Consider the following 19,929-nt stretch of genomic DNA (forward strand, 5'->3'; position numbering starts at 1 on the left):
GTCACCCCAAGAAAAACACAGAAACAATCACGAAATCCTGTATTCAGATCACAGAATAAAACCTCAAATCTTTTCCCTATATTCTGGTATTGTTTTTTGCTGCACTCTAGTATCTACAGAACCTAGCAACCTAGGCTCTGATACCAAATTGTAACGACCTCAAATTTCTTATCATTTTTCATCATTTTTTTTATATCTATATACAACAAACATTCCTACGCAGCGAAAACACAAATCATAAAACCATTTATACATAAACTATACAATACCAGATTCTAGAATATACAACCCATACAAAAATGCCACTCCAGTATCATCTATCCCAAAACATACACAACTCTGCCAAAAACTCACCCTATAACCACGGTGACCAAACACTCTCTCTATCTGCGAGCCTGATCTGCTCGCTTATCTGGCTCACCTGAAAAATGTTAAAATAAAGGGATGAGTCGACGCTCAGTAAGTGGAAATATGCTATTACTAGTATGTGGCAACTAAGTTAAGGATACTTTTAAAATAATAACTGAACTGTAATGTAATAAATCATCTGTAAAACATACTTTATTTCATAATTTAAAACACATTGTATCATCTGTTTTTCTACTTTTCATATTGGTAATATCATACTATACTGTAAAACTGTAATCATATATATATAACTGTGCTTTTATCCCTGGGACTCTGTACGTCATGATTTGACCCCTCATGACAGGGTTATGCGGCCCGTAGGCAGGACTCTATCTGGTTGGCCCTCTAGATAAGTCATCATACTCTACACTACCTTAGCCCGGCCAAACTGCATCCTCTCCTAAGCTCGGGATTGGCTACTATCTCGTCAAACCGGCCCCCTCAACCCAATGTACTGGGGAGCTGCTTACTCTCCGAGCACGGCTGACGGTACCCACATACTATCTGAGATATGTGGTTGCACTCTATCTGTATCTAGCAACGGTACCGTGCTCTGTAATCTGTATCTATCTGTGTATCTTTCCTCAGGGATCTGATACTATATACATATATACATACACACTCTTTTACTGTTTTCATCATGTTTCCAAAATTACCGTAACGCTGTCTTTATGTACTCTATATATATATATATATACTATAAAACTGTATACTGCATCTGTAGCATCTTGATGCTACCTCTGTATTTCTGTCTGTATGTTACGGTAATAGGAAACATGACATAACAAATTCTGTATAAAGCTGTGGTATAAATACTGATCTGAATAATACTGTATACATGTATCTGTATATATATATGTTTCCTGAACTATTTAGATAAAAAATGTATATGCATGTACGTTTCTCTGCGAATATAAATCTATCTCTGTATAATCTCATATGCTAGAAAACCATATCAAATGTATATACTATCTATATCTTTGTATGTAGTATAGTATGATGTTTCATAATAACTTTATAAATTCATTCTTCACATGAAAGTCTACTTAGGCCACACAAACATTTATGCTCATTTTCTATAAAAACTGTATAATAGACTGACATAAAATATGCTTATGAAATCTCTATTAACTCTATTAAAACTCCTAGCATAGCATATTTCCCTTACCTCAACTTTGAAAAGCCCCTATAAAAATCTGGCTCTATACCTGCAGGATTCCTAGATCAACCTCCTAAAACCACAATATCTCAGAACAAAATATTATTATTTTTCCGCCCACGTCATTTCTTATAATTACCATAAAGCCAAAAACTCAATAAAAGACCTTACCTAGAATTTGGGATGAAATCCAACTTCGTTTTCTCGACGATCCGCTCCGGCAAACTTGTAGGGAATTCCACCAAGAGCGTCGTGGTAGTCTCGGATCGTCGATCCGGCGACTAGTGGGGCCGAAAACGAAGAGAGAAGGGAGAGAAAGTCGTAGGGAGAGAGAGAGATTTCGTAAAAATGAAAATTTTCCCCGGATTCCGTATATATATATAAACAGGGGATTTCGTTAATGAGACCCTGTGTTCGTCGACGAGTCCTTCACAAATTTCGTCGACGAGGCCCTGTATTCGTTGACGAAATTCAGGCTGCCTTAGAACCCCTCTCGGTATTTTCTCGTCAACGAAGTCCTGTGTTCGTCGACGAAATTCTGAAAACCTTCTTCGACGAGACCCTGTGTTCGTCGACGAAGCTTGGCAACTTTCTAAAATTATTTTTTGTTAATATTATCTCCAAAATGCAATGTCATCGATGAAGTCTACGACCTCCTTCTATTTCTGTATCTATTTTTCTCTCTCTTTAATATTTGAATATCAATATTTTCTGGGTCGTTACAACAACATTTTAAACATTTGAATATATTTTATGAAGTTATTAAAAAAAATGAATTGGTTGATTCACAGCCAAAAATCAAGCTATTCCAAGTTCACATTAGAATTATTGGTCATAACATTTATCAAAATACCATTACTCAAATCCAAAGGACATTAGAATTTGCAAATAAATTCCCAAATGAAATCAAAGATAAAAATCAATTACAAAGATTTTTAGGATGTTTAAACTATGTGGCAAATTTTATTCCAAATATTAGAATTATATTAAAACCTTTATTTAAAAGATTAAAAAAGAATCCACCCCTGTGGACCGAAGAACATACTCAAATAGTTATCAAAGTCAAAAATTTAGTCAAAAGCCTACCTTGCCTTAGTTTACTTGATCCAAAAGCCTTTATGATAGTAGAAACGGACGCCTCTAATGTTGGATTTGGAGGTATCCTTAAGCAAAGAATTGTGTCAAAAGAAACCTTGGTTAGGTTTCATTCTGGTGCCTGGTCAGGACCACAGACCAATTATTCAACAGTTAAAAAAGAAATTTTATCCATTGTTTTATGCATACAAAAATTTCAAGATGATTTATTTAACAAAGAATTTTTATTAAGAATTGACTGCAAAAGTGCAAAAGACATTTTAGAGAAAGATGTTAAAAATTTAGTTTCAAAACAGATTTTTGCCAGATGGCAGGCAATTCTTTCTATTTTTGATTTTGAAATCGAATTTATTAAAGGATCTTCAAACTCAATACCAGATTTCTTAACAAGAGATTTTCTTCGGGGTAAAAATGGCTAGACGACAGAAAGCCACCGATTATTACTCAAAAGAAGCCACCTCCTCAAAAGCCACCAAACCCTCAGAAGTTATTCCAACCTTCAACAGATACTCACCCCTCATAAGACCACCTCTTATTCAAGCACCATCTTTCAGAGAAATTATGGAAGGATAAGCTCCGTCACCACAACGGTCACTTTCTCATAATTTTTCAAAAGGTTATTTTATCAAAAATTCATTTGAAGATTTGTTTCCTATTGAGCCTGAATGGGAAGCACCTACCCCCTTCGAAGTTATCAAAAAAAAATTCGTTCAAGGTTGTCATTTTGACACTCCAGACACCTTGAAAGAAAGAATTTTTTATGAATTAATTTTAATTGAATCCAATTCTATTATCATTGATCACACCTATGATATTCAAGACGCTTCGAAAATAAATTTTTCAAAGATCAAGATTTTGAAAGTCATTTCTCCTTCAGAATGGGGACATCATCCTCGAGTCCCAAAGAGTTTTAAAGGAGGTTTTGTTCCTCAAAAGTATGATTACCAAGATTACATGAGAGCACGATTTTACACCATGTATGTAAGAAATTTTACTCATTCCTAGTTTATTAATTTTACTCATTCCTAGTTTATTCATTTTGATCAAAAAATTATCAAAACTTTTCCTTGTTGGTTTTTTACCTGGTTCAAATTCTTTGGACCAGATTCTGAAATATTCCCAGAAGCCATCCAAAAGGATTTTGAATTATTTCAAAAGAATTGTAAATACCCATCCGGTTATTCAAAAGATTCTTCAAGTCTTTTGTTTTTCTGCTCAATTTTCATGATTACATGGATCTCTTGCAGGGATTATATTATAATTCCTCCAGGATAAAGCTCATATCTTTACTTCAGAATCCTACAAAGAATTTTCAAAGTCAGATGGTGGGACAAATTCACCATGCCAGAAGGAAAAGTAAGGGCCTGGTTAGCTCAGTCTTTTACTCCTAAAGCTCCATTATCAAAAGACAAGAAGAAGAAAGTTTACGAAGAAGATGATACTATGTCAACAGTATCATCAAGGAAGTCAAAATCCTTTACAAAAGAAAAATTACTCAAGATGATTGCTCAATTAGAATCGGACGACTCTGATTCAACAGAAGACCAAGTTTCGCCCAAGGCCGTTGATTTCAATTACCTCTGGTTAGACATTGATGCTTGGTACAAATTCATTGAGAAAGACCAAGAGGAAGTTTCCTCGAAAAAAGGAGGGGAGATTGTAGTAACCCGACCCCAAAAATAATAATAATAATAATAAATAATAAATAAATAAATAATGAATAATAAATAAATAAATAAAGAGATATTTTGGAGAAGATATTTTGAAAGGAGATATTTTGAAATATTTGTATATGAATATCTTGGAGGAGAAGTTTATTTAGATTACTTAAAGGCTAAGTTAGGTTTTATTCTATAAATTCTCTACAACTATAGCGGATCAGAAGGAGAAACTCTACAACTATAGCGGATCAGATCGTCGTTTTGAAGATTTTTGGGTTTTCCCAAAAAATCAAGGTAAGGATCTGATTCCGATTTCGATTAGGTAGTTGTATAGTAGTCGGGATTGCAATGAGGTAATATTCTGTGGTTTTTAGTTTTCGAGGATCCAAGGTCGTTGTTTTGGACCAAACCATTCGTGTCTTCATTTTCGGGTTTAAGGTAAGGGGATTTGTTTACATCAGTTTATTTTGAAAATTAAACCGGTAAAACTGTGGTCTGTACTATTATGTACGTTATGATTGTTCGTTTGCAAAATTCTACTGGGTAAAAGTGTCGGTTTAATTATTTTTATGGTTTTGGTAAATTTAGGGATTTTGCTTATGATCTCCAAACGTTTTAAAAACTTACCTAGTTGCTTTATACTACTAGTAGGAGATGCTTAAACCCTCATTTTTCATTTAAATGACTTTTTGAACCGATTAGTCCTTAAAGCAGTTTTTGACGAAACGAAGGTGATATATGCTATTAAATGGACTTATAATGCAATGTAGGGGTGAGCAAACGGTCGGTTCGATTAAATTCGGGTAATTAACCGAACTAACCGAAAAATTCGGTTAAATAATACCATTAACCGAACCGACCGAATTGACGAAGGACACCGAACCAACCCTGACCGAATTGCCCGTTCAGGTAATTCAGTTAACCGATTTTAACCGAAATCATTTAAAATTAATTGCTATAAACATAATACAATTATAAATTTTTTTTTAAAACCAAATCCAACTTAATTAAATACCTTATTTATTAATTTTATTAATGAAAATAATATTTTACCATAGAACAAAGAATCCAAATAGGTTAATTAAACTCCTTAATGCACTTGCATAAGCAAAATTTATTCATAAATTATATTTAAAATCTAATTAATTAGTAATTCGGTTAATCGATTAACCGAAATTTTTTTTACCCTTAACCGAACTGAAACCGATTAACCTAAATTTTGTAGAATTATAACCAGACCAACCGAACTAGAATTTTTACCCGAACCAAACCGGCCAATTTGGCCGGTTAATTCGGTTTTCACCAAATTATGCTCACCCCTAATGCAGTGGTATATATAGTTATGAACTATAGGAACTAAGGTTCCATTATACTATCTGAAATTGTGGAAAATAGGTGTCGATTAAATACCAAGCTATATACGAAAAAGGGGTTAAACCGAGATGATATGTGCCGGTTTATTCCCGATGCAATTTTATGAGTTTGCGAAAATACTGAAATTGCACAGGTTATTTGTTTTATTATAAATTGTATATATGATGAATGGAACCACAGCTTGCCACCAAAGGAGTTGAAAGATATTTCTATAATAGGAGTTGAAAGATACTCCAGTTAGAAGTTGAAAAAACTTTAGTTATGGGGTTGAAAAATAACCCCCAATGGCAGGGAATATTCCTCAGCTAGAAGGGTACAATGCAACCACACATATAAATCAGTGTGGGTACACATAGATAGTCGGCTAGTAGGAGTAATGAAACCATCGGTGAAATAATAAACCAGATGGGGGCAGTCGGACTATATATTAGATACTTAACAGTGCCTGTACGAACAAGGCATTGTTAGAGTTATCAGTGCACAACCCGTGCTACGGGGTAAAATAGGCATACTATATCATACTAAGCTAGTCGTTGTTCTAACACTAATATACATGATTTAAAAGCTACTATGGGAAATTCATGTGATTTATGTTGATATATCTTTCGCATTTCAGTATTGAAAATGTTCATTTAATGTATCGGTTTTAAATTGAATACAGAATATGGTCACACACTGATTGTAATATCTTCCGCCTTACTGAAAAGTGTCTCACCCCATTATACAACCATTGTTTTCAGGTCCTTCTGGACGTTGGTCCTAGTTGCTTGGAGAGACTGGGGAGTTGTTTTGAGTTTTGATTACGTAAGTATTTTATTTGTGTAATAGACTTATTCGGAGCCCCCTTTTTGGGAGATTGTAAGAACTGGTGATGTTTTAAGTATGGACGTTTGTATTTGACATTACAACTAGTAAATTCTAGTATATGTCTAATAGGAAATCCCGATGGATGTTTATGTTTTTCCGCAACATTTATATCCCAGTTATGTATGTGTTACACCCATTTGTCTTTGTTTAGGGCGGGTTGTTCATGCATGTTTATCAGATACAGGTATTCCGTATATTCGATAGCCGCCTGGGTCCGTGTAAAGGGCCGGGTCGTTACAGTTGGTATTAGAGCCTGTAGCTAGTCGGAAGTATGATTTGATTCATGCTGCCTAGTTAGGGATATGTGCTAAACTAAGAAGTTGCTAGTTGTGATAGTCTAGAATATACCAGAGTATAGGACAAAGATAAGACCTTGGATTTTGATTTGTGTATCTGGAGACGAAAATTTATTGATAGACTTCTGTATTTTTCTAGATCAGTTGAAAGGTTTAGAAAATCACGGCATTCCATTGATGATTTTGTTTCCTAGTAGAAGGGTGAAATTCGAGTTAGAATGAAGATGTTAAATTTATGAAGTATGTCAATGTTAAGAATGTGAACTTGGAGAATTGACCTTATATTGTGATAGTAGTAGTTGATGGGTAGGTTATTACCTTTTTAATGGGTTATCGTAATTATTTTTAGGATGGAATCCAGGGATATCACGGCCAACGTGGGTGGTAGTAGTGGTGAGGGTGCCGGCCCTGAGGCTGGTAATGACTCTACTAGTGTGTTGTGTGACTTCGCACAGCAGCTTATGGTTGAGGTAGTGCGGGCGAATAGGGGGTAGGATCATCCTACGACTGAGATGGGTTGCTCCATTGAGCAGTTCACCATATTGAAGCCCTTAGCTTTTATGGGCACTACAAATCCAGTTCGTGCTAAGAATTGGATCTAGGAGATCGAGAAGATCTTAGATGTGTTAAGCTGCACTGAAAGGCAGAAAGTCACCTTCGCCACGTTCAAGTTAGTAGGGGAGGCTGAAAGATAGTGGGTGTCTGTAAAGCAGATGGAAGAGCACCGACCGATACCAATAGCATTGACGTGGGCCCGATTCAAAGAGCTCTTCTTTGAACGTTATTTTTCGGCCACAATTAGAAACGCGAAAATGGAGGAATTCATGAATCTGACGCAAGGATCGCTGACAGTGCAGCAGTACGCTGCTAAATTCCAAGAGCTGTCTCGATTTGCTCCATTCATGATTCCCGATGAAGCAAAGAAAGCCTGGAAGTTTCAGAGGAGTCTGAGGAGCGAGATACGTAAGCAGATGGCGATTTTGCATTTGCAAGACTTTGCTACACTGGTTGATAAAGCCACTGTGGCAGAGGACAGTTGTAACGACCCTCAATAAAATATAACATAATAAATAAAAATGGTCAACCCGAACCCATAAGTAACGGGGACATCTGTCAAACACAGTAGAAATCTACGCAGCAGTAAACATAAAATCCAAACATTCATCCATAAAGCATAATACCAGAACTTTCTATAACATTATAAAACTGTACTTCTATACATCCTCATATACATCAAAATATCTCTAGTAACAAACACAAAATGACTCTGATCCTATTACAAAATTTTACCCTCCTCACAGGGTAATCTCACTAACTCAACAGCGGCCTTGACCCACCGGTCTCTCAGGGGCTCTTAAAAAATTAATTAAGTTTGGGGGTGAGACACTTCTTAGTAAGAGAAGATAAACTAAATACAGCTGTGTGGCAACATGAACATTTAAGGCATTTATACATATACAATGCAGTTCATATTTTCATAAAAATTCATCATATCATATTGAATATTCACATGCTTTCATATTTTCCAATAAGTCATATCATACATAAAACATCTGCTATAGCTGAATAGTACTAGGATGAATAGCTAGCAATGTCATGTATTAACCCCCATGACGGGTTGTGCAGCCCAAAGTCGGGACCCGACAATGGCTGGCCGACCACTGCCGAATCAAATATGTCTGTAAGTACAATGGGCCCGCCACACCCTGGTCCGGACTGCCAGGTGGATGTCCACACTTTACTAAAAGCCATATCGACTATCCATCTCCCATCCCCTTGTGGGATGGTTAGCACTAATCTGAACGTAGATATCTGATCTACATATAGCTACGGTACCGAGCTCGTGAACTGAACTAAACTAACATCCGGGTTCTGATAACATATATTACATAATTTTGTAAATATGGCCTCGTGCCGAAATCATAGTAAATACAGCATTGCGCCGATAACATAATAAATACGGTCTCGTGCCGAAATCATAAATACGGCCTCGCGCGAAAAACATAATAAATACGGCCTCACGCCGATAACATAAGTATGGCCTCGCTCCAAAATCGTTTCAGGTATTTACATTCTGAAAATAACTCATTTATCATATATTCATCAAACTCAATATAGCATAACTCGTCTTTTCAAAATACCTGAAAATATGCTTTGTTCGTAAAATCATTCATATCATGATTCACTTCACATAAAATAATGTCTATGACACACATGTGCCGTTTAAAGTCATACCTCATATTCTAAAATCATCATTTATAGCATCTTATACATACATATACATTTTAATCATAATAACAGTATTTTCCAAACATACATTTCATATATGATAAAAAAATATAGCATATGTTTTTCCAAAAATAAATGTGCTCATAATTAATAATAACTTGCATGGAAAATAACTGTTTTAGTTTATTCCCTTACCTGGCTATTGAGGAAGCCCCCAAAATATCCTAGGCTAACCCCCGTATGATTTCCTGATCAATACCCTGAAACTCAAAACTCTCAGTATTAAACATTAGTATTTTCATGCGTACATCAATTTCTATAACTACCATAAAGTCTAATTTGGCTTAAAAAGTCTTACCTCAACATAGGGATGATTTCCAACTTCGTTTTCCCAACGATCCTCTCCGGAAAACTCATAGAGAACTTTACCAGGAGCAACGTGGTAGCCTCAAATCTTTGATCCGGCAACTGGCGGGGCCAAAATCAAAGAGATAAAGAGAGAGAGAGAGAGAGAGAGAGAGAGAGAGAGAGAGAAGAATAGCTTAATTAGGAAGTTAAATCCGGATTTCCCATATTTATAGAACAAGGAATTTCTTCGACGAGCCCGTCCTTCGTCGATGAGTCCTTCACAAATTTTGTTGACGAAATCCACTCCTCGTCGACAAAATTTAGTTGGCTCAAAAACCCCTCTCGGTATTTTCTCGTTGACGAGTCCCCTGTGTTCATCGACAAATTCTCTTAAGCTTTCGTCGACGAATCCCCTGTATTCGTCGACGAAGTCTTGCTGATCCCTTTTTTCCATTTTTCCTCCCAAAGTTCAATGTTGTCGACGAAGTCGGCGGCCTCCTTCTGCTTCTGTTTCTATTTCTCTCCCTCTTAATTAGTCAAATTCCATTTTATTCAGGTTGTCACAACATTCTACTGGAGGATGCAGAGGTTCAGGTCCCGAAGAAGAGGTCAGCGCCTCCTAGTTCTTCGTCTGGGACGAGGCAGGGTAACTGGAAGAAGAACAGTGGTGGTACGTCTCAGAACACCGTACATTTCCAACATTGCTCGTTGTGTGGTAGGAGACACCCGAGGCAGTGTTGGTTGGATGTGGGGGCTTGTATGCGGTGTGGTAAACAAGGACACCAGGCAAGAGACTGTAGTATGCAGGGAAACAGTGGAGCCTCGCAACAGCCATACAGGGGAAATACTCAGGCACAGCGTAGTGGTCAGCAAGGGGGTACCGCCCAGGCTAGGGTGTATTCCCTGACACTTGGTGACGCAAAGAACACTGGTGATGCAGTCACAGGTATCATTTACATGCTTTCTCATAAAGTTGTAGTATTATTTGATTCCGGGGCAACGCATTCTTTTATTTCCCGAGGTTTTGTTAAATTGTGTGGATTAGAAGTGCAATTGTTAGATTATGAACTGGTGGTGGCTACACCATCTGGATCTATAGTTGGGTGTAGCAAGGTAGCTCGGGACTTCTCGATTGAAATATAGGGGAGGATACTACCAGTTAATCTTGTGGTATACAACATGTATGACTTTGATATTATCCTAGGAATGGACTAGTTGTTTGCCAGTTATGCTAGTATTGATTGCCACAGGAGAGAGGTGTTGTTTAGACTGCCAGGAAAGCAGGAATTTCAGTTCCTTAGATCATGTGTACGTTCTACACCACGTATCCTTTTGGCTATGCAAGCTAGAAGACTACTCCTTAAAGGGTGCCAAGGATATTTGACATTTTTGAAAGACACACCAGCAGAAGAACGGGAATTAGAGATGAATGCTATAGTGTGCGAGTTCCCTGACATGTTTCTAGAGGACTTACCAGGATTACCTCCAGACCATGATGTGGAATTTGCCATAAAATTAGCTCCAGATACAGCGCCGATATCGAAAGCTTCGTATCGAATGGCTCCAACTGAATTAAGAGAATTGAAGGAACAACTTCAAGAGCTGCTTGACAAGCGGTACATTAGACCTAGTGTTTCTCCCTAGGGAGCACTGGTGTTATTTGTGAAGAAGAAGGATGGGTCGATCAGGATGTGCATCGATTATCGAGAACTGAATAAAGTAACAATAAAGAATAAATATCTGCTATCCAGGATCGATGATTTGTTTGACCAACTTTAGGGTATGCAGGTTTTCTCCAAGATTGACCTACAATCTGGGTATTACCAGTTGAAGGTAAAAGCGGAGGACATCTTGAAAACTGCATTTCGAACCTGGTATGGCCATTTTGAATTTATGGTTATGCCTTTTGGTTTGACTAATGCATTTGCAGCATTTATGGACCTGATGAATAAGGTCTTTCATGAATATTTAGACCGGTTCATCGTGGTATTTATTGACGACATGATAGTGTATTCTAGGAGCGCTGCAGAGCATGAAGTTCATTTGAGATTGGTTTTGCAAATGCTTGGGGATAAGAGATTATATGCCAAACTGAAGAAATGTGAGTTCTAGTTAGAGCATATTGCATTTCTTGGTCACGTAGTGTCCAAGGAAGGTGTATCGATGGACCTGAGTAAGATAGAGGCAGTAGTGGATTGGGCGAGGCCGAAGAATGTTCAAGATGTTAGAAGTTTCCTGGGTCTTGCAGGCTACTATCGTCGTTTTGTAGTAGGGTTCTCCAGTTTAGCAGGTCCTTTGACACGACTCACGATAAAGAACGTGAAGTACGATTGTACTGAAGATTGCGAGCAGAGTTTTCAGGAGCTGAAAAGGCGGCTGGTTACTACTCCAGTCTTGACCATTCCTTTTGGGGATGACAGATTCATTATATACAGTGATGCCTCTAAGAAGGGTCTTGGCTGTGTTCTAATGCAACAAGGCAGAGTAATTACTTACGCTTCTCATCAACTTAAAGAATACGAGAAGAACTACCCGATGCATAATATGGAATTAGCAGTGGTAGTGTTTGCATTGAAAATCTAGAGGCATTATTTGTATGGTGAGAGGTGCGAGATTTTTACCAATCATAAAAGTTTTAGTACTTTTTCACCTAAAAAGAGCTGAACATGAGACAACATAGGTGGCTCGAGTTGATAAAAGACTACGACTGTGTTATTAGCTATCACCCAGGAAAGGCTAATATGGTGGTTGATGCTCTGAGTCGGAAGTCTATTGATGCGTCGGTCTCAGCAGTAGGAGTTCAGCATCAGATTTGTATGGACTTGGAAAGGTTGGACTTGGAAGTGGTAAAAAGGAATCATCAAGCTGTTCTTGCCAGCTTGGTGGTGCAGCCGACCTTACAAGAGAGGATTCGTATGGTGCAGAAAGAGGATCCGAAGTTAGTTAAGGTTATGGAAGGAGTTCAGAATGAGTTGAAGCCAGATTTCAGTATCTCGGGCGATGGGATATTTAGATTTCACAACAGAGCGTGTGTACCAAATGATGCTGTGATTAAACGGGTCATTCTAGAGGAGGCACACCATTCGCTCTACACTATGCATCCTGGTAGCATGAAGATGTACCGGTATTTGAGGGAATCTTTCTGGTGGTCTTGCATAAAAAGAGAGATCGCCCATTTTGTAGAGCAGTGTCTGACTTGTCAGCGGGTCGAAGTAGAGCACCAAAGGCCAGCAGGACCACCTCAGCCACTTGTCATCCCCGAGTGGAAGTGGGAGCACGTTTTGACGGATTTTGTAACGGGATTACCTGCGGTGGTGCATGGGCAGAATGCTATATGGGTTGTAGTAGATCGGCTGACGAAGACTGGACATTTCATACCAATCAAAGTTAGCTATTCTCTGAATAGGCTAGCAGAGCTATACGTGCAGGAGATTGTACGACTATACGGTGTTCCTGTTTCTATTATTTCAGACCGAGATCCTCGTTTTACGTCTCATTTCTGGAAGAGTCTACAAGATGCCTTGGGATTACAACTGACGTTCAGTACATCTTTCCACCCGCATACGGATGGACAGTCTGAGAGGACTATTCATACATTGGTGGATATGTTGTGGGCTTGTGTACTGGATTTTAGTGATAGTTGGATATGGTATCTACCACTTGTCGAATTTGCATATAACAACAGTTACCAGGCTAGCATAGAGATGGCACCTTATGAGGCATTGTATAGTCGCCGGTGTCGATCTCCGTTGTTTTGGGATCAGGTAGGTGAGGTACTGGGTCCGGAACTGGTTCATCAGGCCTCTGCAAAGGTCGAGTTGATTAGGGAAAGAATCAAGGCAGCTCAAAGTCGGCAAAAGAGTTATGCTGATACTCGTCATCGAGAGCAGAAATTTGAGGTAGGGGATATGGTTTTTCTTAAGATCGCTCCAATGAATGGGGTGATGAGGTTCGGAAAGAAGGAGAAGTTAAGTCCTCGATATATCAGGCCTTTTGAAGTCCTGAAAAGGATAGGTTCGGTTGCTTATCGAGTGGCTTTGCCTCCAGCACTATCTAGAGTTCATGACGTGTTTCACCTCTCGGTGCTGAGGAAGTATGTGTCGGATCCTTCGCACATGCTGAGTTACGAACCTCTAGAGATCAGTGAGGCTTTATCATATAAAGAGGTACCACTACTGATATTAGATCGGAAAGTTCAGCAATTACGAACTAGGGAAATACAACTAGTGAATGTATTATGGCGTAACCATGCAATGGAGGAAGCTTCATAGGAGTTAGAGTTAGAGATACACCAGAAGTACGCACAGTTATTTTCGGATGGTACGTAGTTATGTATAGTAGTATAGGTGGCATGGTCTTCGAGAGAGTTTTGTGTGTGTGTAATCTTTCGAAGCATCACATTGTAACCACGGTATTCCTCCGCTATAAGCGAGGTAAGATAATGAATTCAGGCCGGAGCTGCTTTGAGGGTGGCTGCCGACTCTTTTGTAGGTCTCCAACGTAAGGTAGAGTATGCTTGGTATCAATTGGTGAATTTCGGGGACGAAATTCTTATAAGGAAGGGAGATTGTAGTAACCCGACCCTGAAAAAATAATAATAATAAATAATAAATAATAAATAAATAAATAATGAATAATAAATAAATAAATAAATAAAGTAATATTTTGGAGGAGATATTTTAGAAAAGATATTTTGAAAGGAGATATTTTGAGATATTTGTATATAAATATCTTGGAGGAGATATTTATTTAGATTACTTAAAGGCTAAGTTAGGTTTTATTCTATAAATTCTCTCACTCTATCTCTCTCTCTCTCTCTCTCTCTCTCTCTCTCTCTCTCTCTCTCTCTCTCTCTCTCTAAGATCCTTCGCTGTTCATCGCCCATTTCGATGATCGAAGGTTCCTGTGTGGATCAGAAGGAGAAACTCTACAACTATAACGGATTAGATCGTCGTTTTGAAGATTTTTGGGTTTTCCTAAAAAATCAAGGTAAGGATCTGATTCCGATTTCGATTAGGTAGTTGTATAGTAGTCGGGATTGCAGTGAGGTAATATTCTGTGGTTTTTAGGTTTCGAGGATCCAAGGTCACTGTTTTGGACCAAACCATTCATGTCTTCATTTCCGGGTTTAAGGTAAGGGGATTTGTTTACATCAGTTTATTTTGAAAATTAAACCAGTAAAACTGTGGTCTATACTATTATATACGTTATGATTGTTCGTTTGCAAAATTCTATTGGGTAAAAGTGTCGGTTTAATTATTTTTACGGTTTTGGTAAATTTAGGGATTTTGCTTATGATCTCCAAACATTTTAAAAACTTACCTAGTTGCTTTAAACTACTAGTAGGAGATGCTTGAACCCTCATTTTTCATTTCAATGACTTTTTGAACCGATTAGTCCTTAAAGCAGTTTTTGACGAAACGAATGTGATATATGCTGTTAAATGGACTTATAATGCAGTGGTATATACAGTTATGAACTATAGGAACTAAGGTTCCATTATACTATCTGAAACTGTGGAAAATAGGTGCCGGTTAAATACCGAGTAATATACGAAAAAGGGGGTTAAACCGAGAGGATATGTGCCGGTTTATTCCCGATGCAATTGTATGAGTTTACGAAAATACTGAAATTGCACAGGTTGTTTATTTTATTATAAATTGTATATATGATGAATTGAACCACAACTTGCCACCAAAGGAGTTGAAAGATACTTCTATAATAGGAGTTGAAAGATACTCTAGTTAGAAGTTGAAAAAGCTTTAGTTATGGGGTTGAAAGATAACCCCCAATGGCAATGAATATTCCTCAGCTAGAAGGGTACAATGCAACTACACATGTAAATCAGTGTGGGTACACATAGATAGTCGGCTAGCAAGAGTAATGAAACCACCGATGAAATAATAAATCAGATGGGGGCAGTCGGACTATATATTAGATACTTAACAGTGCCTGCACGAACAAGGCATTGTTAGAGTTATTAGTGCACAACCCGTGCCACGGGGTAAAATAGGCATACTATATCATACCAAGCTGGTCGTTGTTCTAACACTCATATACATGATTCAAAAGCTATTATGGGAAATTCATATGATTTATGTTGATATATCTTTCGCATTTCAGTATTGAAAATGTTCATTTAATGTATCGGTTTTAAATTGAATACAGAATATGGTCACACACTGATTGTAATATCTTCCGCCTTACTGAGAAGTGTCTCACCCCATTATACAACCATTGTTTTCAGGTCCTTCTGGACGTTGGTCCTAGTTGCTTGGAGGGACTGGGGAGTTGTTTTGAGTTTTGATTACGTAAGTATTTTATTTGTGTAATAGACTTATTCGGAGCCCCCTCTTTGGGAGATTGTAAGAACTGGTGATGTTCTAAGTATGGACGTTTGTATTTGACATTACAGTTAGTAAATTCTGGTATATGTCTAATAGAAAATCTCGATGGATGTTTATATTTTTCCGCAACATTTATATCCCAGTTATGTATGTGTTACACCCGTTTGTCCTTATTTAGGGTGGGTTGTTCGTGCATGTTTATCAGATACAGGTATTCCGTATGTTCGGTAGCCACCTGGGTCCGTGTAAAGGGTCGGGTCGTTACAATATATATATATATATATATATATGTCGGATGATTTTTGTATATATATAAATATATATAAGATTATATCAGATTATTTACGTATATATATATATAAATATATATCAGATTGTATCAGATTATTTACATGTGCATATATATATATATATATATATATATATCGAATTATTTACGTATATATATATTTACGTATATATACATCCATATGTAAATAATTCGGTATATATACATATATATATATATGTATATATACGTAAATATTCCTTGGGCGATGCTTGATCCTTTGATGAATCAGAATTGTCTGATTCCAATTAAGCAATCATCTTGAGTAATTTTTCTTTCACAGAGGATTTTGACTTCCTTGATGATACTGTAGACATAGTATTATCGTCTTCGTAAATCTTCTTCTTCTTGTCTTTTGATAATGGAGCTTCAGGAGTAAGAGACTGAGCTAAACAGGCCCTTACTTTTCCTTCTCGCACGGTGAATTTGTCCCACCATCTGACTTTGAAAATTCTTCGCAAGGTTCTGAAGTAAATATACGAACTTTCTTCTGGAGGAACTATAATATAGTCCCAGCAAGAAATCCACATAATCATGAATATCGAGCAGAAAAACAAAAGACTTGAAGAATCTTTTGAATAACCGGATGGGAACTTAAAATTCTTTTGAAATAATTCAAAATCCTTTTGAATAACTTCTGGGAAGATTTCAGCAAGATTTCAGTATCATTGTTAACAAGTCAGTATCATTGGTTCACTGATCGTTTATTTCTTTCTTGACCCTACAGTCTTTTGAATAATGTCCTTTCTTTCCACATTTAAAAGAGGTAACATCTCTTTTATCTATTAACTTTTGTTTTCCTTTATAGTGTTTCGTAGGTTTTGAATAATTCTTTTTCTTTTTTCTGTAGTATTCTTTGTCATAATTCTTATAGTTTCTTTTAGCTGATTTTCTGTAATATTTTTTTTATGATGCTTATGTCCTTTTAAAGGGGCTTGGATTTTCTCTTACCCGTATTGAGCACAAAAATCTCCTAATTCTCCTTTGTTTCTTTTGAATTCATTTTTCATCTGAGATTGTATTTTTAATTCATTGCATAATCTAAGACCTTCATGGTTAATAACACTCGTAATTTGACCATAAGTGATTCTTTCGTAATCTGTTCCTAATGTGTCTTTAATTCTTTCTTGAACTCTCTAAGAAAACAATTTTGGTAATCCTCCTATAAATTTTTCTATCCAAAACTCACTTCTTCCATCTGGTCTACTTAAAACTTTTGCTAAAAAGATATCTTTATACCACGAAAAGTTCGATAATTTTGGACAAGTAAGATTAACAAGTATAACACTATTTTTTTCAATTACTTCATTCGGTTCTCCTACGAAAGCTTTTAATATTGTCCATAGTAATGCTGAAACAGCATCACTCGTTTGGACTTGTTGTCCATTATCTTCTATAATTTTTGTTGCTGTATAAATTCTGCTTTTTCATATTGAGTAAGATAATTATCTCACCATGATCTTAGTGATCCATTAAATCCTTGAACTAACAAATCTACAATGGTAGTTTATGGAGTTTTTTGTCACTATATTTATAAGTTGCTGCTGTCAAGGTCATTTGTTGAACAATTCTTACAACTTGATACTCTATAAATCCATCTAAATTCCATTCGTAAAGAGATTCTCCACTAAAACTTCTTTCTTCTTTCAAAGGATCATCTTCAAATAACAAACTTGGAAAAGTTGGCTTTTTATAATAAGTTCTTTGACTTTTATTCTTCCAATGATTTCCTATTTTGTTTACTTCATAATTTTCTTCCTTAAAGTTGCTTTCCAAATCTTGAATAGCTTCTTCTTTACTAAGAACATTCAAATTACATTTTTTAAACATTTCTTCTATTCTTTCCATAATTCTTTCTTCTTTGGAATCAAATTTAAAATCTAAGTTTGGTATTGAAAAAGGTTTAACTAATGATGGTTGTTTGATAACTTTACTTGACTCTCCCTTTTCATAAGTACCTTTCTTTTCTAGTCTTTCTTCTATAAGGGTTTCCATTCTTGTATTCTAACTTGCAAGAGATTGTAACATTTGATTTGTATAATTGTTTTGACTAACTAGTTGATCGAATTCAGTACCAGTGTTCTTAGTTTCTTTGTAGGGTGATGCAATAATTTCTGACCCTTTATATTGAATTTTGAATGAATCTTTAGGTGGATGAACTGAAGTTACATAATTATTGTCTAATAATTTCCACTTATTATTATGAATAATGTTAACCTTTTGTTGCTTTTTAACATAAGTAAAGAATAAAATATTTTTCTTTGTTTTTTGCATTTCTTCTAGTCATCCTTCTTTTATTTTATCTCTTTCTTCTTCACTATAAGTTTCAAAGAAATTATCTCTATTCTTCTTATTTAACTTATGTTTATGATCCGCTCGTAAAATATCCATTTGTGGTTCAAACTTTTCAGTTATTGTTAATAGATTTTTTTCTTTGACCTTCTTCACTTAAGGCTTCTCTTTGTTCTTCATCTAAGATTTGAGACATAGTTGGTGAATTAATTTCTTCGTAATAACCTTGAGAAACTTCTGGTTCAAAATCAACTCCTTTTACTCTATAGTAATTATTTGGCCTTGTATAAACACTTGAAATACTTTTTCTTCCTAAATCTTCTGGTGTACTTGATTTTGAAGATTGTCCTATACTTCTACTTTTTATTAATAAAGGTGATTGAAAATTTATTTTGACATTTCTAGATTGATCTTGACTAATACATGTAGCAATTGTCTTTTTAATACTTCAAATTTTTTCATCTGTGTTTTCATTAAGATTATTAAACTCTCATTCTCCCCCAGTTTGAATCTCATGCCAAAGAAGTTTCTTTGGCTGAGATACCAACAAGGTTCTTTCATTATTAGCTTCTAATAATAGTGTTTCACCTTTTGGACTTTATTTAATTGCATTTGGGAAAACCGTTGAGGTTGTTACTTTATAGTAAACTCTATAAATCATTTCTAAATTTGAAGATCTTGAATCCATATTATAATTCTTTGTTTGGACATCTAATGTTAATATTTTGTATATTGATTCATCATGAAGATTTGTCCTAATGTTTGGATAACATTCAAAATAAATTGGCCCTTCTGCAATATTTGATTCTAACATTCGTAATAAGGAATCATTAAACTCATGATGTCTGGTGTGTCTTACTTAGAGACACAGACTGGTTGGTTAAGACCTGCCCTAGTTAATGGAAATAATTCAATCTCGACCATCCCAATATGGATTCTATCATACTTGGATCTAAAGGCTTCTAAGTCTTCTAAACTTAATAATATCTTCTGTTGTCTAGCTTCATTTGTAACCAATGATACTGATTTGTTAATAATTTTGACTAAGTATTTTTCATTTATTTCTAAGGCACCCTTTTGCTTAATAACTTGAGCTTCTGCTCTAGACATCTTCCAAATTTCTTTTCGATCTTATTTTGGTAAATCCTTTCCATTCTAGTTTGCTAATCTTTTCTCTATTTTTTCTAAAGATATTTGTATTTCTTTTTTATCTGATTTTTTACTTGAAGATTCGCCTTGCTCTATTTTACCTTCTTTCAAAAACTTTTCGGTTCTAGCTTATCCATTATCTTTCTTAAATTTTTCCTATTATTGTAGGTTACGTTTTCCTAATTGGGACCACCACCGGGACCACTCTATATGCTCTCCTGGCTTGGCGGGCTGACCATCGGATTTTCATTAGCTGACTAACGTTTAGAAAAATCAAAACATGCAATTTTTAGAAAAAATTTTAAAAGATGATAAATAAATCTGGCTCTAATAACAATTTCCCCTTATCATTTAATTCAGAAGGTATAAGAAGACA

General features: G+C 36.1%; 1 protein-coding gene across 1 annotated transcript; it reads left to right on the top strand.

Moving 5' to 3' along the window:
• Positions 1-7,672: 7,672 nt before the first annotated feature.
• On the top strand, positions 7,673-11,081 carry LOC131148436 (uncharacterized). The gene is made up of 4 exons (XM_058098136.1): positions 7,673-7,898; positions 9,994-10,383; positions 10,498-10,550; positions 10,653-11,081. Exons 1-4 carry the CDS (start codon positions 7,673-7,675, stop codon positions 11,079-11,081), a joined length of 1,098 nt encoding a protein of 365 aa, XP_057954119.1.
• Positions 11,082-19,929: the final 8,848 nt, after the last annotated feature.

Source organism: Malania oleifera, chromosome 2 (assembly GCF_029873635.1).
Source record: "Malania oleifera isolate guangnan ecotype guangnan chromosome 2, ASM2987363v1, whole genome shotgun sequence".
NCBI lineage: Eukaryota > Viridiplantae > Streptophyta > Magnoliopsida > Santalales > Ximeniaceae > Malania > Malania oleifera.

What these genes read in the sequence shown, in the direction of transcription:
- LOC131148436 (XM_058098136.1), top strand. Translation starts at nt 7,673, where the DNA reads ATGGAGGAATTCATGAATCTGACGCAAGGATCGCTGACAGTGCAGCAG. An exon ending in CACTGGTGATGCAGTCACAG is followed by an intron (nt 10,384 to 10,497) that starts GTATCATTTACA and finishes TGCAATTGTTAG; the next exon opens with ATTATGAACTGGTGGTGGCT. An exon ending in CTATAGTTGGGTGTAGCAAG is followed by an intron (nt 10,551 to 10,652) that starts GTAGCTCGGGAC and finishes GGAATGGACTAG; the next exon opens with TTGTTTGCCAGTTATGCTAG.